At 37.0% G+C, this 24,114-nt stretch overlaps 4 protein-coding genes across 5 annotated transcripts; 1 reads left to right on the forward strand and 3 right to left on the reverse strand.

Moving 5' to 3' along the window:
- Nucleotides 1–214: 214 nt before the first annotated feature.
- On the forward strand, nucleotides 215–5,163 carry LOC112183802 (B3 domain-containing protein Os01g0234100). Of its 2 annotated transcripts, none has more exons than XM_040515494.1 (7): nucleotides 215–512; nucleotides 684–764; nucleotides 1,217–1,266; nucleotides 1,375–1,537; nucleotides 1,656–1,862; nucleotides 3,738–3,828; nucleotides 3,952–5,163. In XM_040515494.1, exons 1-7 carry the CDS (start codon nucleotides 342–344, stop codon nucleotides 4,683–4,685), a joined length of 1,497 nt encoding a protein of 498 aa, XP_040371428.1. In that variant the 5' UTR covers nucleotides 215–341; the 3' UTR covers nucleotides 4,686–5,163. The 2 variants fall into 2 exon arrangements, with proteins under 2 accessions (XP_040371428.1, XP_040371427.1); XM_040515493.1 differs by having other exon boundaries at nucleotides 217–578.
- A 963-nt stretch (nucleotides 5,164–6,126) lies between these two features.
- LOC112190646 lies at nucleotides 6,127–7,265 on the reverse strand. Its single transcript, XM_024330095.2, has 2 exons — nucleotides 6,716–7,265; nucleotides 6,127–6,594 (listed from the first exon to the last, which is right to left on the reverse strand). The coding sequence occupies exons 1-2, from the start codon at nucleotides 7,211–7,213 to the stop codon at nucleotides 6,541–6,543; spliced, it is 552 nt and encodes a 183-aa protein (XP_024185863.1). The 5' UTR covers nucleotides 7,214–7,265; the 3' UTR covers nucleotides 6,127–6,540.
- A 6,151-nt stretch (nucleotides 7,266–13,416) lies between these two features.
- LOC112189164 (calmodulin-like protein 30) lies at nucleotides 13,417–14,223 on the reverse strand. The gene has a single exon (XM_024328432.2). It carries the CDS (start codon nucleotides 14,173–14,175, stop codon nucleotides 13,597–13,599), a length of 579 nt encoding a protein of 192 aa, XP_024184200.1. The 5' UTR covers nucleotides 14,176–14,223; the 3' UTR covers nucleotides 13,417–13,596.
- Nucleotides 14,224–21,225: 7,002 nt separating this feature from the next.
- LOC112183803 (protein DETOXIFICATION 49) lies at nucleotides 21,226–22,934 on the reverse strand. Its single transcript, XM_024322137.1, has 2 exons — nucleotides 22,740–22,934; nucleotides 21,226–22,650 (listed from the first exon to the last, which is right to left on the reverse strand). Exons 1-2 carry the CDS (start codon nucleotides 22,932–22,934, stop codon nucleotides 21,226–21,228), a joined length of 1,620 nt encoding a protein of 539 aa, XP_024177905.1.
- Between the last annotated feature and the right edge of the window lie 1,180 nt (nucleotides 22,935–24,114).

Genomic DNA, 24,114 nt, shown 5'->3' on the forward strand with positions numbered 1-24,114 from the left:
CGGCACCAAAGGATGCATGCCAAAAGCGACGTCGCAGCAGTTAGGCAGTCCAGCGCGGGGTTCGGGGTGGCGGGAAACAGGGAGCGGCACGTGTCGGAGAGAAAGGGCTCCAAGTTCCGTTCAGTTATATATTCACAGATTAAAAAAGGACGAAAATTTTTGTTTCGATGACACAGCGCAACCTGATCAGGTCATTTCCTTACAACAAACACGAACACATAAAAAAAAAAAAAACAAATATGTGAACCAAAAAAAGGAACAAAAGAAAGAAGGCAGGGAAACAAAGGAGCAGGAGGAGGAAGGCAGAGGCAGCATCAAAGCCCTCATGACAAGAAAGCCATATGTGGCTTTTGTTGTCTCTCTTCTTTCTTTTCTTAGGCTCAGAGTCGGAGACATCTCCGTCGGTTTCTTCAGAAGAATCTAATATAATGGGTCGGAATACTAGAAAAGGAACGCCCCAACGAGCGGAGAAGAAGGAGAATAAACCTAAGACGCCGCCGTCCAAGGAGGAGGTATTGTCCCGCCTCACCAAGCCCAAACCCAAACCAAAGTCCACCAGGCCTGTTGCCACGCCGCCGGTTCCATTTCTTCTCTGTATCTTGTCATGTTAGAAATTGGGTGTTGTTTTGTTTAATCAATATATTTGATTGTGGGTTTTGGTGCATTCTGCATGGGGTAATCAGAAGAAGACAAACAAGTCGAACGAGAAGGAAGTAGAGCATTCGTTGCCCATGAAGGAGCTTTCCAATACCCAAGTAAACAAAGTAAGGCCTCTCCCTTTTTTTTTTCTTCTTTTTTTTTGTGATTTTCAATAGTCTAAATTTCCATATGCATGTTGGTAAATTTTTTGGATCAATGGGGGAGATGGGTAGGGTTTAAATTACATGAGCACATTGAAGGATGATCACTTCCATGCTATCATCAAGAGTTTATAATTGATTAATATGCTTGTTTCAGTAGGACAAAGTGGTACAATGTATTAGTTGAAAAGTAGTGTTTACAACAATTAGGCTCTGGATTCATCAATGCTACACTTTATTGTTTTACTCAGATTAGACATAAGTTGATCATTTGCCATCTTCTGCTCACAATGGTTCTGTTGTTTTGACTTGATTAACTTGCAACGTCTAGTTCTGTGAAATAGAATAGCTGTATAGATGAAATGGCACTGTTTGTTATGCGAATTAGTGACTTAGTTATTTACTTTTCATTATAGATGCTTGAGCAAGCTGCATTGGGTCATTCAGTGAAGTCCACTCCCTTAAGGTTAGTGAAGTATCTTGAATGGTTTCCAACTTTTTATTTATTCTGATCATGGTCGTCATTCTTCCATATTTGCTTCATGACAATAGTGTGTTTGTCTTTCTCTTACAGTAATACGCAATATGATTTTCCGATTGATGGCTCACCCTCACGTGGTCAAGCAAAGTCATCTGCAATCATTCGAGCACAGGAAGTCCGATCAAAACTAGAACCTCTATTCCCTAGCTTCGTGAAATCACTCCTCCGATCTCATGTAGCTAGTTGTTTTTGGATGGTATATTCTCTTCAACTAGATGAATGTGACAAAATCGCAAATTATTGGAGTCACATGTACATTTTTACTCTCTCTCTGTTTTGGCCATGTGTTTATTTACTTCTATTTTCTATAATAGGGACTTCCTTCGCTGTTTTGCAAATCACACTTACCAGAAAAAGATATTACAATGACTCTGGAAGATGAAGGTGGAAGACAGTTTCAATCTAAGTACATTGCATGCAAAACCGGACTGAGTGCTGGTTGGAGACAGTTTGCTGCTTCACATAAATTGTTGGAGGGAGATGTTTTGGTCTTCCAATTAGTTGAACCTGCCAAATTTAAGGTAATGAATTGAAATTTATCTCTCTAGTGTACATGGAGTGTGCTTTCATCACTTTGATAATGTTTTTAATAAAGAAAGACAAAGTGATTAATATTGGTGTGTGGATGTTTAAGGTTTCATTATTATGTTTATGCAAGTATTACTATAGTAAAAGCTTACCAAGAATGGTGACAATTGAGTTTTGTTGCATCTGTAATTTCGTACTCCCCATTACATTAGAGCAAATGATTGCATCCAAGCTTTAATATCTCCCTAAAACTTTTGTTAAGGTTTTCTTTCATTTTGTTGTTATTAAGTATCATAGGTGACTAAACAGAGATTAGTATTGATATGTTGCTATCATCTTAATATCTCTATTTGTAAAAGAGGAGTAATAACCGCTCTTATACACTATATTCTTAGTTGCTTCCAATAACACATAAGACTAAGATTAATTATCAAAGATGTGAAGTTTTCTTCTTCTTTTTGGTTAACATGCAGAAGATGTTAACTTGGGTTGTAAGATAGAAACAATGGACAGAATCAGAGCATATATATTATTGGCTAGTATCATCATGTGACTTTCATTTCACATACTGTGATAATGATACAACTCGTTCAATACAATATTATACAGTATGAATGTCATAAAAACTTCGTTTGACTAGTATCAGACACAAATCAGAGATAGCAAACATCATCTGACTTTCATTTCACTTGCAATGATATTGAATTATTGATACATGCAACTTCTTTTCATTAACTATATTCTTTTTCTTTTTTTCCCCTTTTTCTTTTCTTTACTAACCATATTTTACTGTTTCTCTTAATGAATGGTTCTTTTGTGAAAAGAAAAAGTGTCAAAGGTGCAACTTGTTTAGTTTGAATTTGAAAAGCATGTGCACTTTCTGTAACTTGCTTGAAACACATCATTCTGCATCTGTCCATGAGCAACTGGGAGTTAAAACAGTTAAATGTTAACGTACAAGATCATGGTAAAACAATACTTTAGATAACATCAAACCCACTATGGTTTTCTTCATTTGGAAATGCTTATCATGGAAGAATTTAACTCCAGAAATCCAGCATTTTTCCTTATGCTCATCAATGTTAAAAGAATGGAAGTGTGCAAAATACCTGAATGCACAAATGGATTGAAGCCCTGTCATGAAATCCTCCCAATTTTTTTCTCACAAAGCGGAACCACATTGGTTAACTAAGATTGGAAATTCTAAACTTGCAATAAATAATAGAAACTCCATAGATATATTTTATTCATATTTATACCAAACATACAAAAGAACAATATCCAAGTAGCATAGGCTGTAGTGTACTAGTTATGTTGGAATCGTTGTACTTGTGTAAATGACGACACAAATAAAACCCTGGAGCAATTGGACCAAAGCATGTCACAGGACTCTGACCGACCAGGAAGTTATGTACCACTGATCTTATCATCGATAGGTTTTACCTGGGTCCAAGTTTTCTTGGTACTGGTTGACCTTTTAGTCAGCAGGGAATATGGACTTCAGAATCTATGCAGCTTGATATGACCTTTCTGGTGGAATGATTGAGAAGACCATTAGGAGTGTTACTCCCAAGCATACTATTCTTTACCTACTCAAACAAATATGACAACAGTGCATGACTAACATGGTCTGCATTGATGTTCTTATTTTAAGGCTTTAAGCCTCTTTATTAGGACAAACACTTGTGCTTGCTTAAATTCCTGCCTTCGGTAGTTACAATAATATTCCCTTGTCATGTTTGTTGAACCGTGATGAGAAAAGATAAGCAAATGAATCCCAATTGAGGTTGAGATAGATTAAAGTTTTGTTTTGCTTTGCTTTCCATCTATGGATAACTTGTGTCATCGTATCTTCCTCCATGTTGCAGGTTTACGTAATAAGGTCAAATGATTTTACTGAAGTTGATGGGGCTCTTGGGCTTCTAAGTTTGGATGCTCAAACAAAATATAATGATGCAGGCATGTTCGTTAATGTCTCTGTTTGTTTCCTCATAGTATGATGCATGATCTTAGAAGCTTTATATATTATTAATAACTAACTGTATTGATCTTTCTTTGATTTTTCTTGGATATTGCACTCAGATAAAGATAATGCAGAAACAGGTGCAGTGGCTTGTAATGAGTCTAACAGGAAACGCACAAAGTCTCCTCCTGAAGTTGTTCAAAAGAAGAAAAAGATCGACTTGCCAGTTGAACACTCTGAAATCGATAGTGAGGAAGTTGATTCAGAAGTTGTGGAAAGCTCCAGGTTACCTGGGACAACTCTTCAATTTGAGGACATCAAAAGTTTTGAGAACTTCAACATTCTTGTAAATGGATTGCTTGTAGATTCTGAGTTCCCCGAAGATATACGAAGGAAGTACTACAAGCTCTGCCGCAGTCAGAATGCATTTCTTCATGAAAATGTTATGAAGGGAACATATTATAAATTGATTGTAGGAGCTATATTTGAAACTGTACATATTGTCGACGCCATTAAAGCTTGCCAGATTACCACGACTCAAGATGATTTTGTGTGTTGGGACAAATACTTGAGGGCCTTTGAGTTGTTGGGCATGAATGTTGGATTTATACGTGCGCGGTTATGCCGGCTTGCAAACCTTGCCTTTGACTCAGAAGATGCTATGGATGCGAAGACATATAAAGAAGCTAGAAAAGAACGAGCTCGAGCAGGACTAGGACTAAGAAGTATCGAGACAAAGATTCAGGGGTTGAGGGAGGCATGCCATGAATTTAGTAGTGCTATCGAGAGTCTGAGGTCCAAAGCTGAAGTCTACAATCAAAGGTTCCAGGAAGAGGTTACTGCTCCTTGGTGAGGCTTCTCTTGTAAACGATAGCCTCTTTATGTGTCTCTGTGTATTTATTGGTAGTCTCCATCTCAATCTGCAACCTAAAAGATGGTCATCTGTGCTTTATATGTTACTGGTGGAAACTACTAGCTAGTAGTAAGTTTAGCTAAACCTGGCTTTTGGGACCTGGCGCTGTGGATACAGCAGCAGGGCTGAAATGCATAAAATGACTTGCCTGGAATTCAAGTCACAAGTGTAACACAAATTGATGTCTAGGGTAGTAGTGTAACACTAATTGAGTTGCTTTCACTAGTGTAACACTAATCTTCAAGCTTGGGTCTGGGGCCTTCTAGCTTTGGTTTCTTTACTGGATCCAGGTTGAGGGTGATGAAGAGTCAAGCTCTTGTATACCCATGAGTGTTGGGCTTTATTTAAACTTTTAGGACTCAACTCTGCTCTCAGGTTTTACATTTCAATATGGAGCTCCATGTCAAAGCAACTCTTATTTCAGTATTTCACTATCTTGCTTTCCTAGCTAGACTCGATAAATATAAACAAAAAAAGATAAGAAAGTATTGTTCTTTGGGGGCTGAAGGATACACTAGGGAGGATTCATGAAAACCAAACAAAAATCACAAAAATCTGATAATTATCCTAAATAATATAAACTGTTGGGAGATGAGCTAACAATACCAAGCGAATGTCTCACATTTTGAGAGGCTATTGAGTTTCCATGTCACAAATGTAGTCTACTAGGGTGCTCCCACTAGTCCAGCAGAAAGAGGAGGGGGACAGTAAGATCAGTAAACCAGTTGTGTTAATTAAGAAGCAAGAAGGGTTAGGTACCTTCTTTTAATGCATCTTCAGTACAGGAAGCAGTGTCTTTTGAGACTTTTGAGTTTTGACTATCAATTTCAAACAAACCTTGTAAACCCTGTTCTTGTATTGACCAATATCTTATATTGGCCACTCCTTTACTTCTTCAGTCCTTTGCATGTGGCACAGATCCAGCCTCAGCCTAGGGGGATTCATTCCCACAATAACGAAACTTGAATGAACAGCTGTTCATGCCTTGGCTGTCACATTTATAGTACCCAGCTGCCTGCAGTTGCAGCAGCATCTTAATAATTTCATTTTCATTTACTACCACCACCTCCAACTCCTTAGTTAATTCTTGTGTATCACATTTCTTGGATTTTATGCATTTGAATGTACTAAAATTCCGTTTGGTTCACGGATTAGAGGTTTAGTAATACATTTGCTTTTCCGGAAAGTAGTCCACTCTGCGGATCAAAGGGAGCATAAACTTTCTTGGTTTAGAAATTCATTCACATAGTAAGTTCTAGAATTTTGCCTTATAAAGGTTGCATCTTTGATACTTGGTGTTGAAGTATAGAGGCACATGACTAGTAGTAGATCCACTGAAGAAAAATTAACAAGCTGGATGGATCTGATTAATTTAAAATCAGGACAGAATCACTCTTTGACAGGAAGAATATTCAATATTATAAATACATGAATACTCAACAAAGTGTAGGAGTACCCTAAAATAATAACAGAGAAACAAAAGCTTAATTAGCATTGCACGGGTTCTTCAACCGCAAACATTTTTGTACAGCGAACAGCCAAAAGACCAAATCCCAACCCAGAAATTTTGAAATAAAACTACAACACAGAAACTCTAAAACTCAATTCCCACAGAAGTCATCACAACCTCTAAGTTTACCCAAAAACCCTGACCTTAAAAAAAAAAATACAGGACTAATAATTGATCATCCTGTTTTTCTAGCCTCCAAAATCCAAACAAAGAAAAAAAAAATTACAGCACTCCCACACCTCTACAAATTCATCAGGTCACCCCTAACATTACTCAATGCCACCATTATATTCCAATCTCAAACCCCCTCCAAGTTGACCCTCCTTCATTCAACACCTCCTGCAACAAATTAACAAGAACACAACTTTTCATACAAATTCCAAATTCATATATAAATCCAATAAAAAATATTTAAAAAGACCAAAACGGGGTGAATTTTTTTATAACAAATTGCATATACCTGTGAAGAAGAACTCTCATGCACAAGGCCAGACCTTCTTCCTTCCATAGAAGAGCCATCACTACCTCTCTCAGCTTTCTTGGACCCAATGTGCGCAGTCCTCTTCCGCCCCAGAAGCCCCTTCCACCTCGTCGATGACCCCTTCGGCGGCCTATGAAACGACACGTCGTCCTCCCGATCCTCCACAAGAAGCTCGTCTCTAAGAGTGGTAGTACCCCTCTGCATCTGGCTCTTGTTGCTTCCCTTGTAAGGCAGCAACCTCCCCTTAGAGAAAAGCTCATCAGCACTCATCATGGAGTAGTTGGTCACTGAGAACTCAAAATCTGAAGACACTGGTGCCTCCCTTGAGCTCCTCTCATGCTTAATCACATGTTGCGCATCAGCAAAGTCATTAGAGAATGAAATTCTAGGGCTCATTGGAGCACCACCACTACCACTACCACCATTACAGTACTGACCCTTGTGCTCTGAGTTGTACATTGTGTGTAAACAGGCCATATGGGTTTTGAAAGAGAGAGGAAACAAGGAGGAGGATGAGGAGGACCCTTCTATTCACAACAAGCCCACCATGTGTCTGTATTTATATCTCAAAATGAGAGAGAGATGCTTATGGACAGTCAAAAAAGATTAGGGATTTAAAAGTCTATGCATGCATGAGAGGAGTGATGTGATGTTTTTTTTTGTCATGACATGATAAATTAGGCATTCAATGGGTTGATGATGGATGTGGCCAATTAATTCAAAGAGGAGATTACAGTCTCCAAAGTTTCACTGTTTTCCTTGGATGTGGGTGAAGTTGCCAAGAACCACTCTTTATTTTCTGATTCCCAGTTGGATAAAAGAAGCTCACTGCTTAGTATAAAGAAGGTTCTGAGAAATTGTCTTGGGGTTAAAAAAAAAAACCCATTAAATTTCAGTAATTAAAAAATTGGGTCTGCACAGCTTCAAATGGTACCCAACATGTACAAATGGTACAGGCCAGCCATTTACTTTGCTATATAATAAGTACTGACGCAGTTGGTCTAATAATGATGATCTTAATTGGTTTAGATGATGTCTGGGTTTCTTTCACTAGATGGGATACGGGCAGTGATAATGTGAGGCATGCATGCAGTTTTTTACCAACCCCATCAAAAATGTGAAAAAAAATTTCTGAAACGAGAAAAATTATGAAGCACAGGAAAAGTGAAGAAAATGGGGCCAAAGGAGAGCATCAGAATGGGGGAGGACGGTGCATGATGGCATGGTGACATTCATTGATCCCAGAACTACTGCACTACAGAAAGCAACATGAGCATTTGTTTTCTTTTTCAAATTTGAAACAAGTATTAAAAGGGTGAAAATGGGGTTTACATGTAGTTTTTTTTTTTTTTTTTTTGGAAGAACAAATGTGGTTTAGTTTGAGGAAATGCAGAAGCTTTATTATTGAGATTTTGGGACACACAGAGTCACACTGAGCAGAGTAGCAGAGAGTACCCAGAAGAGGGTTGGCATATAGTTGACTGAGGTTTGACTGATAAGTAAGTAGGGTGTGAGCTGGCGATATCGACTGGTCAAAAGGGACCACGTGACCAAGAGGGCCTGCACTAGCATTTGCCTGATTGCCTCCCTTCAATTTATTCACTAAAAAAAAATTCTTGAAAATTATTAGAAATAGAAAAATAAAATTGGAAATCGGAGGATTATAGTTTATTGGGGTGCTCTCCTTCTCCTACAGAAATTGATGTTACTTTGGGAATACTGGAAGAGATCACGTGAGCACGTGCAGAGCTGATTTTCCTTCCTGAGATGGTGCCATAGTGGTGGCAAAGTTTTGCTGTTTACCACTGACACCATTTTCTTTTGTAGAATCCATTATTTGGTTTTTGGTTTGGGGAAAAAAAACAAAAAGGAAAAGAAGAAGAGAATCACAACCACATTTTGTCGTAGGAATTTACAAATTAGAACGATACCAAAGTGAGAAGTGCTATCTAGAATTATATCGGAAGATGCTAAAAAGGGTGGTTTTTCTCTAATGCAATATGGAATATGAAATCAATGTGAGATTGTGAGCCATGACATTACAATGAAACCTTAATATTGATTTATTTTTCATGTCATTCTCGCATCACTTTTGCATTGAATATATCTTAAATGTCTATTTTAGACGTATCTGCTATTATTCTTGCATTTCACAACTTAGTGATATAATGTTTCATATAATTTTAAGTATTCGTGATTTACTTCATGTGGATACATCAATCCCTAATAATTGAGGTGACAACTAACAATCACATATCTAATATTTGGGTAAGTTATATACCTTGGAGAGGAATTTATAGATCACCGTTTGTATACAATTATGTGTCTATCTCTTTTCTTCCACGATAGAAAAGATAGGCACAATATTTGTGATTGGTAATTGCATTATTTTCTCTTATGTTAGTAAAGGCATATATTTCAACAAAGAGATTCTTGCTAATCAGTTTTAAGGATTTGGATAGTGAGTACCTAAGTAAATATAACATATTTAGTGGCCAAAGTCATATGTAAACCAAGCTTTATATAAATAGCCCACAAGAAGAAAAAGCTCTATACCTTGGTGAGGAATTTATAGATTACGGTTTGTATACAATTATGTGCATGCCTATCTCTTTTCTTCCATGATAAAAAAGATAGGCACAATATTTGTGATTGATAATTGCATATATTTTCTCTTATATATTGCCCGTTAGTAAAGACATATATTTCAACAAAGAGATTCTTGCTAATTAGTTTTAAGGATTTGGATAGTGAGTATCTAATTAAATATAACATATTTAGTTGGCAAAGTCATATGTAAACCAAGCTTTATATAAATAGCCCACAAGAAGAAAAACTAGCTTGTTGTAGGAGAATTGTAATTATCTTTATTATTGATAATAGGAGCCCTTTATATAGGGAGTTACATGGTACACAATAGGTAATAGAATCTGAATACATTTGAATACCTAGAACACTTTCATATTTCAAATCTAAACCCTAGTTTGTAGAGGCACATATTATGTCGACATCCTTCAATATAGCTAGACTTTTAATGCCTTTACTTGACATAAAAGACGAGGAAATTCTTCAGCTATATATAGCTTTTAAATTAAGGGATGTTGTCATTTTAAAATATAATATGAGTGTACTTTCAATTACTATCGAGGAAGAAAATTATATATTTGCTTACTCAAGAATAGGATATATTATCTGTACAGGTGAATCTCCTAGTCTATCTCGGTGTTATTTGACCATCAACCTGGGTTTTATATGACAAATCCCTACACACGCGTACTGAGTAATGGCTTGGACTTTGGACTAATTATAATATGAGATTGAGATTTTCAATCTGGATTCATATTATGATAATAGTAAAACATGGCTATTGGGATAACCAGCTATTGGGAAGAAGGAAAGAGGCCAAATTAAGAGGGGGAGGAGGGAATGGAAGGTTTTGAATGAAGCTGCTCGATGATCAAGTTGCACGCTAAGGACATGGCTGTCACTCACATGGTTTAACCTGTTCTTCTGGTTCCATGACAATAAACAACAAAGCTTTTTCTTCCAAGGGGTCAATCCAAATAGGGTAATGACACGTAGTTGATTCCTTTGTACAAGCAAGTGCATACGAGTCTGGACAAAATAAAAAAATAACTGAGGGTGCTGGGGTTTCGGTCTGAGATTACTTCATATCAGCATATGGTCCCCGAGGGCCACGGCTCAGAGCCTCAGAGACCAGAAGGTCCAGACCGTTATCATCAGCAGCATTGGTGTTAGCTGGCAATAACTTGGTTCAATAGCGAACTTATGATATTTACTCCATTGGAATGTAGTAAGATTGTAAGAAGTTTTTACTTGTTCTTGTCTGTTAAAGCCAGCTTTGTCTACAAATATTTTGGTTCTAATATCTTTGCACTACATTTAAGCGGAGAAGTTGCCTACACTCACACCCTTTTACATTCCGTCGCAAATTAACTTGGATCCTATATGCATGGGTATAATGCTAGTTGCATTTAGGTGTTAGTCCTATACTACTATTGTGTGGAGTGATCCAGGTGCTATATATACTGATTTGTAAAGTAATAACCATGCTTATGTTTCAAAATTGTCGTTTAAATTTCTGCTTAATTGAAATTATACTAATATTTCTTTCAGTTTAGCCACTCTAATATTAATAATGTACTGAAGTAAGAAATCTTTTGAAATAAGTAGTGTATCTGTTGTTCTCTTTTATCACGGATATTCCTTAGTTAATCAATGTCAAATCATATGATTTCATATTCTAAGCTAGTCAGATTTCTCTAACAATTCGATCCGAAATTATGCATACTTTTTAGCTCATTTGAGGACAAAGCTTTCTAATCAATCAGTTGCTCCAATGTAGATTTTGCTTTGTTCTTTTCCTGGATTGAGCATCCACATTGCGACCAAAGTTATGTATGTTTCCCTCATGTTTCCATTTTTATGTCGGGTTGTGACCCTTGCATATCACATGCTTTCAAAATGCTTATTAAGCCTATTGTTAATGAAAAAAAACCTTCATTTTTAATTTTAGCGGGACAAAGTTTAGTTTAGTTTTTTTTTTTTTTTTTTTTTATGCGAGGGACAAAGTTTAGTTAGATGACAGTTTTTCTTTCTCTAATCTCTATATAGTTGTACTTGGTGAATTTGATCCCGGTCTGTCTATAGTTTGAAGTATATTGCATGTGCATGAATCCAAGATCATACTTCTCACTTATTAATTAGTCCATAACTTCATAATGTCATTAGCTATTGTAATGATGCATGTATCCGAACTTGTGGAGACCCAAAGTTTTTCCAACCAGTGTGGGATTTACGAGAATTAATCCGCATTGTATTATCCATATATTAATATGATACATTTACAAATGAGAATGGATGGGATTTGGTCCTGGTCTATTCTCCAACATGAATGGGGATGTGAATCCCCAGAATATTTGAAACGGGAATCGGGAAAAAGATGAGGGTGCCAATGAATTCTGAAACGCTGATTGTCTGCAATCCCCGTCCTCCACTCGAAAATATTGCAACGACTAATCTATTACTAATTCTTTGATTGATCACATTTATCAGCCTTTTTCACACAAAAAACATAATTAATACCAACTCTCACATGGACACAACTTCGACCTCCAGAGTTAACAGAGTTGTAGAATATGATTATTGCAAAACCCTAAAGCATAACAACCAAAGTGAAACCTGGATCCGAAACTCGGAAGAAAATAATATAACCACTAACATGCATACAGAGAAAAGATGCATGACAAATATAAAAAAAGAGAGAGAGGGAGATAGCAGAATCACCAATTATTTCATTTAGAAAATACAATTCTCACGCAAACATATATATGAATCTGTTTTGGATCGATCACCACCCATTACTCTCATAAATCTTCATGTGCAAATTTTGCTGAGCATAGTTCACCAGCTTTTCGAATTCCTTGGCGTTGTCTATTTGGCCATCTCTATTGGAGTCTGCTTGCTTCATTACTTGACGACTTCTCCACCACCCGAACCAAATCCTCAAGCTGTGAAGAGCTTCTTTTAGCTCCTCCCGGCTTATCTGTCCATTGTGATCATTGTCGAACCGGTGCAGCCACGCTTTGAACTCGTCCACTGTCATCTCCTGGTGAGGCTGCACCTGAATACAACACATTATGGCCATTTTGAGTTTTTGCTCTATCTGCTTGGAAAGTCTCTTAAAATTTGAAGAGATGCAAGGAAAATTGTAGATGAGCAAAAGCTTGAATTGATTGGAATTGGATAGGATTATTTGGATTGCATGGGTGGGATATAAAACATACATGTATAGTGGAGAATCGAATCAAGCTATTGGGATATGGCCCAACTCTTTTGATTAATTGGCATCTTTTCTCAATTGTCTTGAAAGAGAATATTGTGGTGGATATGATAGAGTTATGATAAAAGTTGAACACTAAAAACATAGGAAAGAGAATATATGTAGTGGACATATATAGTTATGATATATAAAGCTCAATGACTCATGCAGTAATTTTCGTTACATGATATTTTCTTAACAGACTTTGTGGAAGATTTTCTATGTAGAATATTGGTCTTTAATTGATGATACTGTTTGATCTTATCATTGAAAATCTTCATTCAAGAGCCATCCATACTTGTCTGGAGACTCTGCATTTAACACTGACAAGAGATCGAAATAGTAATTGGGAACAATACTTTTGCATTGACTAATAGATTTCATATATCAATGCTTCATCTTGAACTATGTATAACTCGGGGTGAATTCTCTTTTGAAGTCCTTAAGATTTCTCGGATATGATTATTGACCTCAGTGTTTTTACAGCTACAGCTGTTATTATGCAGCAGATTCTCTAACAGAAGCAACTGCACCCACTTAGTTTGATGCTTTGTGCTATGGATTTAAGATATAATGGTCAAATTACATACATGCTGTTGTTAGTTTACTTCTGCTTTTCTTCATTTTAATTCATTTTAACACTGTATAAACTATAAAGACATGCTTGTGTGTGTGTTAGAGTTGTGTGAGTCATGAATATGTAGATGGAGTTAATCTCACATCGGAAAGTTGATACAAGAATCTACAATACATAAGCTGATGATCGAGTACTAATAGCACCATTTAGATAAACTAAATCAAGTGGATGTGCTAAGTAGCAAGTACGAACTATTCGCCCTTGAGACACAAATTAAACTATAAATTCATTATTTGCTTCAATTTGTTCTTGGGCTCAAGCATAGTTATCATTTATTTGCTCTAGCATACTTATGAGTATTAGAAGCAAGAGTATAAAAAACACAAGAAACTTAAGCCCTCCAGGGATACACGAGTACCAAACCAACAAGGATATCTCTTTTCAAGTACTTGGTTTCTTGAAGCTTCCCATCATTTTGGTAAACTCATTTATATCTATCAAACCATCACCATCAACATCCACCCCTTTCACCATTTTCTTACAAGCCCCAAGGCTGCAATTCTCTCCCAGCTTCTTGAGAACGAGAGACAACTCCTCTGCGCTTATCTTCCCATTTCCATCCAAATCAAACACCCGAAAAGCGCCTTCAATGTCAGCTTTCTTGGCCTCATCAGCTCCCATGTTGAACATCTCCACAAACTCCGTCCAGCCTATGGATCCGTCTCCGTCAGAATCAAGGGCCTTGAATGTCTTGGCAATCTCAGCTTCTGTCATTTCTTTGTCGAGGGTTTTCAACGCCGACTTGTACTCCTCCCGACTTATCTTCCCGTCTTTGTTGGTGTCAAATTTATCAAACACCCATCTTATCTCCTCCATTTTTGGCTGGGATGAAGACCTTGACAAGCTAGAACTCTGTGTCTCTTTGGAGACATTAGTACTCAATTTGGGCGCTGGTTTATTGCGAGACTTTCTCAGTGTGAATGAGCCATACTGAAACCCTAGAAAGCTGAAATGTGACATTTTGATTTAATGTTCGATCAGATGGTTCTAGCTAGTATGAATAAAACAAGAACAAGTAACAACTGTCTTATATAAGCTTCGGCTTCGTGTTAGCTTCTTCTTATCCTTTGAGGAATAATATGAACTACCAATGAAATTATGCGCGATTGTAACATCAACTAATTCTGATTCAAAGTTTTAGAAAATGGAGCACATCCATATACTATATTTTTGTATGGTTCTTATTCTTCCGGTCACTTTAATAAAGCTTGTACGTGGGTGGGCAATGTCAACCTAACTTCACTGAAAAAATATCACAGTGGACTGAAAACGCGTCCGAATTACAGTCTATACACTAATATATTCCGAGCAGGTTGTGACCATTATCTTCTTGATTCATATTCCGACTCTCAATTTCGGTTTGCATGACGCCATCACTGAATTGTAGATTTTTTGTGTGTACCTTTATTTTTATTCATTGCGCATCTTATCATGTTGCTTGTGCGTATATTTAATGGTCTAGCTAGTTACGAAGAACAATTTGTGGAATTAGCACACGGTTTGGACCGAAAATATTCACCCGGTGCAATTCATGTTCAAATGAAACAGCGGGCTTTAATGGATGGCCCACCTGCCACAATTTAGTGACATTGGCATGCAAGTTACTAGAATTCTGAAAAATCACATATTGAATTCTCTAACATACCATTTTGTAATATTTTGTCATACAAATCTTATAAAAGAATGGTAAAGCTTTTTTTTTTTTTTTTTTTTGAATCAAAAGAGGTCAGTCACATTTATATTTCAGCAAGCAGTACTAAAAACGATACACCCCAGAGGGGTCCACAGAAAGAGCCGTCCTTTAGGACATGCAGAGGACCTATACTAAGAAGACAATGCCTCGCACTCCTGGCCGGGTGCACCCACCTTTTAAGGACGATTAAGCACTTTTATTCAAACAAAACCTAGAGACTCAGAAGCAAAAACAATAAAAGTGACAACCGAGCAACTAGATCTTGCGACCCAAGGGAAAATTAAACATTACTAGTTGAGGATGCTGCTCCTGCATCCCCTACAATTCCAACATCTACATGCGCTTCCTACATAAGTTCAGTCTCAGGAGTCTTACATGTTTCCTTCTCCACAGGAGCTTGAACCTCATGATCACTATCACGAAGTCTCCACTTCTTGGACTTCCTTCCCTGTAGCTCTTTCTCAAGAACTTTAGCACACTTAGGCCTATTCTTACTACCCTTAGACCTATTCTTACTACCCTTAGTCCTTCCCAATGTCTTCTTTCTAGGTGAAACAATCAACTGTCCATTTTTATGTTGCAAGACAAGCTGCATGCTCTCATCAACCTGGAGCAAAGGTTCCGGATTTGAAACATACCTTTACCTACGTGATCCAAAGCCTCCACAACCTTACGCTTAGCCCCCAGCAGTAAGTTTGGCCCCCTAGTTGCATCCAAGACCATTGTGTCGCTACCACCAACTAGTTTCAAAGTCTGAACAACAACTAAAGGAAGTCCACTCCCCATCTTCACCGATCCAAAAGGTCTAGTTTGGGACTTCCAATTCTCCAAAAAAGCAGATAAGCTCAACCCTGCAAACACAGAAGCAGCAGGCATGTTATCCCCTATCCCCAAGGCCACAGTCAGGGAAACCTCTATCTCCACTGACATCGACCCTCCAGTATTACATGTCGACCTTGAATTTTCCAGCGTCAACAAACCCGGAGCAGCCAGTTGTTCTTTCCCTGCAGCCCTCGGGCTTATCTGTTTGTCCATCAGAGATTGTGATTAAAGCTTATTCAAGGTCTGTAATTAATTGAAGGCTTGAAGACTTGAAGTCATGAAAATTTGACATGGAGCTTTAATCAAAATGGGGAATCGATCATACATGATGCATCAAATGCCCGGCCTAGAAATTCTAGAGGCCTGAGGCGAAATATAAAAATGTGACTTCACATATATTCAAACTTATTTTTTTTTGGTATTAATGTAAGAGAAATTTTAAATACACAACTTCAATTGCTTGATGCACATCCTTTATAATTTTTTGTCTCATTTTTTATCAAACTTCCATCTATGCCCCTCCTTATTAAATAAATAAATGAAAAAAAGCTTTAAAAAATTATGTCAGCATTTTTATTTAAGACATTCTTTTACTATAATTTTTTGATTTATTTGTGGAATTAATTGTCAATTAATTCCCGCACTATCAATTTGGTAATTACTAATTTTTTTTTCTCACATCAATGGGGTTGGTATATAGTTAGAAGATTGAATAACTTAACTTTTTTACCTTTATTGTTCTTCAAGTTGAAAAACTTTTTTTTTTTTTTGAAATAATGGTAATTCCATTGATAATAGCACATGTCAAGAAGGCCATTACATACCCATCCGCTGACACATAATAATTGCCAGACAAGACTTCGTGGAGGAGCCACAGTGATACGTAGGATAGACCAACTATATTAGAACTTATCGCTCGCATAACAGCGAGCCTATAAGCTATGAAAAAACATAGCAAATAGACAAGCTAAAACAAAGACACTCATTAGGTTCCTAATACAAGGGAACTTATTTTAATTAGACAAAAACTAAAAACATAGGGTTGGGCCAAGAGCAAAGCCCTAGCCCAACATAGAGGCCCAATGGGGTAGCTCAAAGAGGAGAGACCCAAAGCCCTAAGGCCCAGCAGGATTTGGAGCAAGGCCCAACCGGTCATCATCTTCATGCGTCTGCCCGTGCAGCACCACCAGCCACCAGCAATCCGTCCTATCGTGCCTCGCCGACTTATCGCCCGGTTCAAAACTGCACCGACCCGACCTGGTATACAATGCACCACCTCACCACCGCACCTCCGAAAGCCGCTGCTGGATCATCTCAGTCTGCACCGCTGCACAGCTCCTCAGAACTACCACCGCTCATCCCTTCAGACCGTGCCGCCACCCAGATCTGCAAAGCCATGCCGAAGGCTGCCATCCTTGGACAACGCAGTCACATCCAGAGATCCCGTCTGGAACTCACCACCTCCTCCCCTCCAAAACCTTGAGTTTCAAAGCCTCTCTCTAGATCTTCCCGAGCAAAATAGCATCCAAACTCCCGTCCGGCAGCAGCCCATCAGCGGCGAGGCAGACCCTCACCCACCCCGAGCGCCGTCGGACGAGCAGAACTTCGTAAAAACCTAGACCGAGGAGCTTCCGGGTTTTTTGGAGCGTTTTCTAAATAGCTAGTAGATCTTCAAGTTGAAAAACTTGATACCTCTAAGATTCAATATATGTCAATATCTTCATGATCTATATAGTCATGGTCAATATTAAAATCAGTAAATAATGAGCCATGGTGGTTTTTTTTTCAAACGAAATGATTGATGATAATGTATTCATGTATCCAAGATATATTTGATGGTTTTATAATATGTTTCAATATGTTTCAACCAATTTGGTTGCTTGATAATTCTTCATGTAGATTTCAATTATTTCATCTGCCATTGACATTCACATATGATCTTGAAGAGAGGTCGATTGTATCATGAAGACCAGAAGAAAATGTGACCTATCAAAAAATATTTAATTAATAGGTTGATATACAAAGCATTTAATTCTTATTTTATTTTTGTGGATTCATCTTTGTTTTTATTTATTTATTTATTAATGAGGAGGGGTATAAATGGAAGTTTGATGACAAAAAAATATAAGGTGTGCATTAAGTAATTGGGGGTGTGTATATAAAATTTCTCTTAATGTAATCTTAATTTTTTTTTCTTCGATAAGTATAGTTGTGTATATAGGTTGACGAGTTATAATTCTAATCCATTTTTTTTATTTGAAATACAAGTCAAATGCATTAGATCAAGACTAAAAAGCCAGTGACAACAAATATTCAAAGATAGAAAATAACAACCAAATTCTTATCAAAGCATTGCAAATCATTACAAGACAAATTAAGCTCGCTTTTAAAATGAACATATACACAAAGACTAACTTCGTGTCTTCTAGGAAAAAATTATCAACTAGTCTTCCATCCATCGGCACGCAATTGTGGTATGAAACAGCAAAATGCTACTTCCCAACATATAAATAGGGGCCAAATCCTCATCCATATGGCCATTTCTCTAGTCTAACCCAAAATAATGACCAATTTCATAGAATCATGATATGAATTACGATTGACACTTTAGAGACCGTAAAAAGGCCCAACATCGCCCAAGGAGGTCAAACTCTTGGCCCAGGCCAGTCCCTAAAGCACTAAGTAATAAGTTAGGGTGTCAAGACATCCTCCAACCTAGCCCAATTTAGAATAGAATCAGACCTACTTACATGGATCCAGAGGAGGCTGAGCCCATATGATCCAGGTCCAAACAAAAAGGCCCTAACCCTCGCAGAGAGACTAGCTAGAGACGCACACCAATTGGTATTATATTTATTTTATATATTTTTTTTTCTTTTATTGAGGTAAAGGTAGTTTAATAATGAGAGTTTCTATTGGGACCTCCTAATCTACTTACTAGACCTCCCTTATGTTTTTAATTATTAAATGACTTATATATCCTTATATGAAAAGACTGTTACATACAACAAAATATTAAGAAAACATATACATTTTTGTTCTCTCTCCAAAGCTTTATACTAATTTTATTATTCATTTCCATTTTCAAATCTCATTTATGATTTTATTTGTTCATGAAAGCTTTCGAAGATTAAAAAGATACAAAAGAAAATGCATTTAAATTAAATTACTGGGTGAATTATACAAGAACAAAGCTATGATGCAATAGATAAATATTAGATAAATGTTCTTCTCATTAGTATAACAAGATCATGAAACTAGGGATAGAGAGCCATCATGTAAACTAAACCAAATAAGCCTATAAAGCGGCATATAAGATAAAGTTAAATAAAAATAATAAAATGAGCAAATTTAATTTTTATAACTGTAAAACATGAAAAATTAGGCTTGAAAACAATTATGGTAATATTTTTTTAATTAGTTATCAAGCTATGACTTTTTTTTCAATAATTATTTAAAAATTTCTTTTTTTGACATACAAATAATTATGGAAGCATTAAAACTCATCTTTAATGCTCAAAATATTCTATTTATAAGGTTAAGTTACGTATTTGAAAGAGGTTTAGATAACAAATTTTACTTTTTAAAAAGCAAATAAGAGGTGTAAAGAGCATGAGAGGTCAAATGAGCAAATATGGAGGTTCTAATAGAAAAATTCTTTAATAATGGGTGGTTCTAGTTGGACCTCCAAATTTGATATTTGGACCTGTAATTTTTTTCAATTATTAATAGATTTTGTCAAGTCATATGAAAAGACAAATAAGGACAAAGTTAGAAAAATGAAAAAAAAAAAAAAAAACTCTTCTTACCTTCCCAAAATATAACATTCAATTAAATTGTTTTTTTCTTCTTCTGAAATTTCCTTATATTGTCATATAGTTTTATAATTTACCTAAAACAATTAAGTAAAAATAATAATTTTTATACATGGCCTACAATTAATATAAAAGTAAATTCAAAACAATCTGATTTGAAATTTCCTTAAATTATATTTATTGAATATTATTATATGGTTATAACTCGATTTTTCAACCCAAAACCCATGAAATCCATTTTTTAGCAAATTCAAAGGAATTCCAGGAACATATCAAGATCGAGAACCAACCCTCTGATTAATTTTGGTGGAGGAGAGATCTACTCATAAGAGAACAATATCATGTGATTTTGATTCATTCTTTTTCTCATGGTTGAATATAGAGATAAAAAGTAGAGTAAAAGATTATTGTATCTCATGTTCAAGGGTGTTTTAGTAAAAATAAGGAGGTTCACTTAGCTTTTTAAGTATTCTAAAAAGTAAATTAGAGGTTTACTAAGTATAGAAGGTCCAAATATCAAATTTGGAGGTCCAACTAGAACCGCCCTTTAATAATAGTAATTTAAAAAAAAAAAAAAACAGCAGCAAGACTCACCGCTTGAGTGCTAGAGTCATAATTAGTTTTTGCAAAAATATAATATATAACTTCTGTAAACTATATACAAATTTTTTTATTCTCGTAGGCTGGCTCAGGGCCGGCCCTGATATTGCATCATCATTCACTCATGGAGAAAATTGAAAGCATGTTGCTCGACAGATAAACTTGAAACGCACCATAATTAATACCCTGGTTAATGGGGGGGTCTAAATAATGCATACCTTCAAGTCATTTTGGTTTTGGAAAGTTTGAATTACGCTATAAATGTTTCAAGTTTCATACTCAAGTGATAATTCAGAGAGAATTATATATAATTTATTGTGCTTGTGAGTTATTTTCTGTTTCTTTTCAAGTCACGCCGAGTTAAAAAAAACAACACTCATTATGGTAAACTTTATACACGCCATATACCTGATCAGGACCTAACTGTTTCTTCTGCAAATTGCATAAGCTTGTCTTATATTTTTCCTTTGTTCATTTTGAATTCGAGCAATTTGTACTTAAGTAAATAGCTTTTGTGCATTATATTTGTGACAAATCATGTTTTCTTGCCATTCGTGAGCTTAATAGGTCCAAATAAAGCATGTTTTGCAATGGTCCGACATTAATTTTGAACCACTTATAAATTGCAAATTATCTATTCACAATGAAATTTAAGTAATAGTGAGTCATGCGTTTGCTTCGTTTTCTCTTGTGAGTGACGTCATATTTAGTATGATTAATACACATCTAATATTAAAACATACAATACATAGCTTGATGGGTTCTAAGACAAAACTTACAACTTCAGACATACTCGATCAAGGACCTTAATCAAACTCCCTTAAAACGGGTCTAACCAAAGCTGTTTTACAACTGGTACAACATACGTTACACTTTTTTTTCTTTTTTAAAATTTAAAGAGAATCAAATGATTTCACTCCTACCCCCATGGTGACTCGTACCCATGACCTGGATCTTAGGTAGTGGATGCTATAACCACTGAACTAATAGTACACATAGTTAAACAGGCACAACCATAACAAAGTTTGACAAAACTTGGACAGATTAACCATAGAAAACACCCTACGACTTGTAACTCGTCTAGTTCACAACCACAACCGGAGGTGCTGGTTCTTCCTTGCTTGTTTCATTTTCTTCCTCCCCTAGATAGCTACATGTGAGTACATATGCTCGATTTGCTTGTTCCTCCCAGTCCGTTCGAAGTAATGCCACTACCATGATCCCAAAGCAAACCATTTGGGCCGCAAGTAAGCCCAACCACAGGCCCAATAAGCCCAACTCCACCCCAAAGCCCAACATAAGGGCCGCAGGCAATCCCACACCATAAAACGAGCCGAAGTTTATGTAAGCAGCCAAAGTTGGCCGTGCACAGCCTCTCAAAACTCCACAGACGGTGGTCTGGGGGCAGTTCCCGAGCTCACAAAGCCCTACCACCGGCAAGACCGAAGCCACCAGCGATATAATGGCCTGATCAGACGTGAACATTCCCCCCCAAACGTTGCGCATTCCGATCATGAAACTCATGGCGACAATGCCTGTGAAAATAGCACATGCCAGTGCAACTACAGACGCCATCAGAGCTTGCTTCGGTCTGTCGGCCCCCAACTCGTTCCCCACCCTAGTCGACACGGCCTGGTTCAACGAGATAGGAAACTGATAGATCAATGCGGTCATCTGGATCAGTATTCCCATGGTGGCCACAGCCTCGGGTGCATTGACAAGAAGTCCAGAGAAAACAATCATGATCTCATACCACCACCACTCTAAACACACCGACGCGCAACTCGGAAGCGCCAGACTGAAAATGGGGCTCCAATCTTCATAGTGTCTAAACGACGCACAGTCTCTCCAGAACCACAGAGAATTCACAGTAAGATGGCCAGAAAAAAAGAGATAAACCAGAAGAGACATCATGATATTGAAGTCGGCCAAGCAACCGGAGAGTGCAATCCCTTCCAGGCCAAGGTCAAGACAGTAAACGGCGACGTAGTTGGCTGGGATGTGAACGGCTAGCGAAAAGGCAGTGCTGAGCGTAAAAGGGCTGGTGACTTTCTGGCTCCTTAGGTAAATTTTAATGGGGTGGATGAGGGACTGAAACAAGAGGGTTGGGATGGAGAATCTGAGATAGGTAATGGCTATGGATGAGATGGATGGGTTTTGGCCAGAGTGGATAAGGACAGATTCGAAGTTATACCACAACAAAGTGATGGGCATGCAAAGGATGAGTAGGAGAACTATTGTCCTCTGTAGAGTGTGTGACAGAAGACAGCCGTTACGAGCACCAAATGCTTGTGAAGCGATTCCATCCATCCCTGTAGCGAGACCGGAGATGAAAGAGTATCCGGTGATGTTTGCAACACCTATGGCGAGGCTTCCTCCTGCCAGAGCAGATTTCCCAAGCTTCCCCATGAAAAACATGGAGATGGCTGCCTTTGAGTAGTTTAAGAGGCCGGATAAGATCATGGGGATGGCAAGAGTGTACAGTGCCTTAATTTCGTCAAAAACCTGGTGATGAAATAATTCAAAGGACTGAGAGTTAATTCAAGAACAACATGCATGGTACAAGACAAGGGTAAGCGTCATATAGTACTGACCACAGTGGTGATTTTGGGGCGTTGGGTGACGAGCCCCTCTTGCTCCTCTTCTTCGTCCGACCATGGAAGTTGGAAGTCTCGGCATAGTTGATCTTCTAGGGCCAGTTTGATCCCGTCCTCCTTGTTGCGGAATAATGAGTTGGGAAACAGAGTTTCAGGCTTACCTGAAATAACCTGATTATCATTATTAGGCATCTTGATGAGAGGATTGAAAGGGATTTGGGTTTTGGTAGATCTGAGAAGGAATTGAAAAGGATGATACTCAAATTATGGAGAAATAAAAGAGGTTGATTGATTTCTCTGCATCTCTCAGGAATGTTAATTATTTTTATGAAAATAATAACATTCCTTTTCTAGGATTTATCCCTCTTGATGCTCTATATCCCAATGCATAGAAGCAGTAGCACTACTGACACTTATTTATAGCATAGGTTTAATTTACTTCTTATACTGTCTAGTAAATTTCTTTACTAGCTATAAATACTTGACAAGTTTTGTCTTTATCTTTAGAGGGTTGGACAGGGTTTAGTGATGGTGAATAGGAAGGTAAAAGTAGCCATGCAGGCCAATTCGTCGTTTTCGCCAAGGGACCGACGAATGGCTGGATTCTCAGCAGTTCATAGCTAAATCACACGCATTTCATACGTCTTCTGGGTTTGTGTGGCAAACTGACAGTCCATCCATATGCTCTGTCTGTGCTGGAAAAAAAACTTTTCGAGTATAATCAAACTCAATCGACTCAATGACAGTGTGATCACAATATATGTGAGTCAGAAAACCGAGAATTATGGGTTAAGCAACTCTTAGCATGAAAATAAATACAAAAATAATGAGAAGATCTCTTATTTTATTCTTCTCTGTTCAAGTACACATAATAACTCATAATATATTGAAATTGATTTCTTTTTGGATCCAAACTGTCCCAATTATTTTAGCAACAAATTTCGAAAATCTTATATCATAAACAATCATAATCTAGATAATAATGGTAGATGCAGAATTTTTCAAAATCAGTCTCTTAATAACTTGAATTTACAAAAAAAAATTCTCTAACCTAAATAAGCGGGTATCTAATTAATTAATTAATTTTTATTATTAAGTTAAAAATCTTGTTATTATTTTTTTAAAAAAATTGAATGTTAATTCTTATTTAGGAGATCATGATTTTCTTGATTCCTATTTGAATTAATCATTATTATTGTCATTATATTTCTTGTCAATTTATGGTTACTTTTACCTTTTTAGTTTTTTTTTTTTCTCTAAGTCACGCCTCTTATTAAGAGACAATTATACACAATTTAAATTTAAAACAATGAGCGACACTGGTTTCGATAGAAACAAAGAATCTATCCCACATGAAAAAGACAGTCAGCTT

Source organism: Rosa chinensis, chromosome 2 (assembly GCF_002994745.2).
Source record: "Rosa chinensis cultivar Old Blush chromosome 2, RchiOBHm-V2, whole genome shotgun sequence".
In the NCBI taxonomy this organism is placed as follows: Eukaryota; Viridiplantae; Streptophyta; class Magnoliopsida; order Rosales; family Rosaceae; genus Rosa; species Rosa chinensis.

What these genes read in the sequence shown, in the direction of transcription:
- LOC112183802 (XM_040515493.1), top strand. Translation starts at nt 342, where the DNA reads ATGTGGCTTTTGTTGTCTCTCTTCTTTCTTTTCTTAGGCTCAGAGTCG. An exon ending in GTGAAGTCCACTCCCTTAAG is followed by an intron (nt 1,267 to 1,374) that starts GTTAGTGAAGTA and finishes TTTCTCTTACAG; the next exon opens with TAATACGCAATATGATTTTC. An exon ending in AACAAAATATAATGATGCAG is followed by an intron (nt 3,829 to 3,951) that starts GCATGTTCGTTA and finishes TATTGCACTCAG; the next exon opens with ATAAAGATAATGCAGAAACA.
- LOC112190646 (XM_024330095.2), bottom strand. Translation starts at nt 7,213, where the DNA reads ATGGCCTGTTTACACACAATGTACAACTCAGAGCACAAGGGTCAGTAC. An exon ending in ATGAGAGTTCTTCTTCACAG is followed by an intron (nt 6,595 to 6,715) that starts GTATATGCAATT and finishes AATTTGTTGCAG; the next exon opens with GAGGTGTTGAATGAAGGAGG.
- LOC112189164 (XM_024328432.2), bottom strand. Translation starts at nt 14,175, where the DNA reads ATGTCACATTTCAGCTTTCTAGGGTTTCAGTATGGCTCATTCACACTG.
- LOC112183803 (XM_024322137.1), bottom strand. Translation starts at nt 22,934, where the DNA reads ATGCCTAATAATGATAATCAGGTTATTTCAGGTAAGCCTGAAACTCTG. An exon ending in GCCCCAAAATCACCACTGTG is followed by an intron (nt 22,651 to 22,739) that starts GTCAGTACTATA and finishes TTTCATCACCAG; the next exon opens with GTTTTTGACGAAATTAAGGC.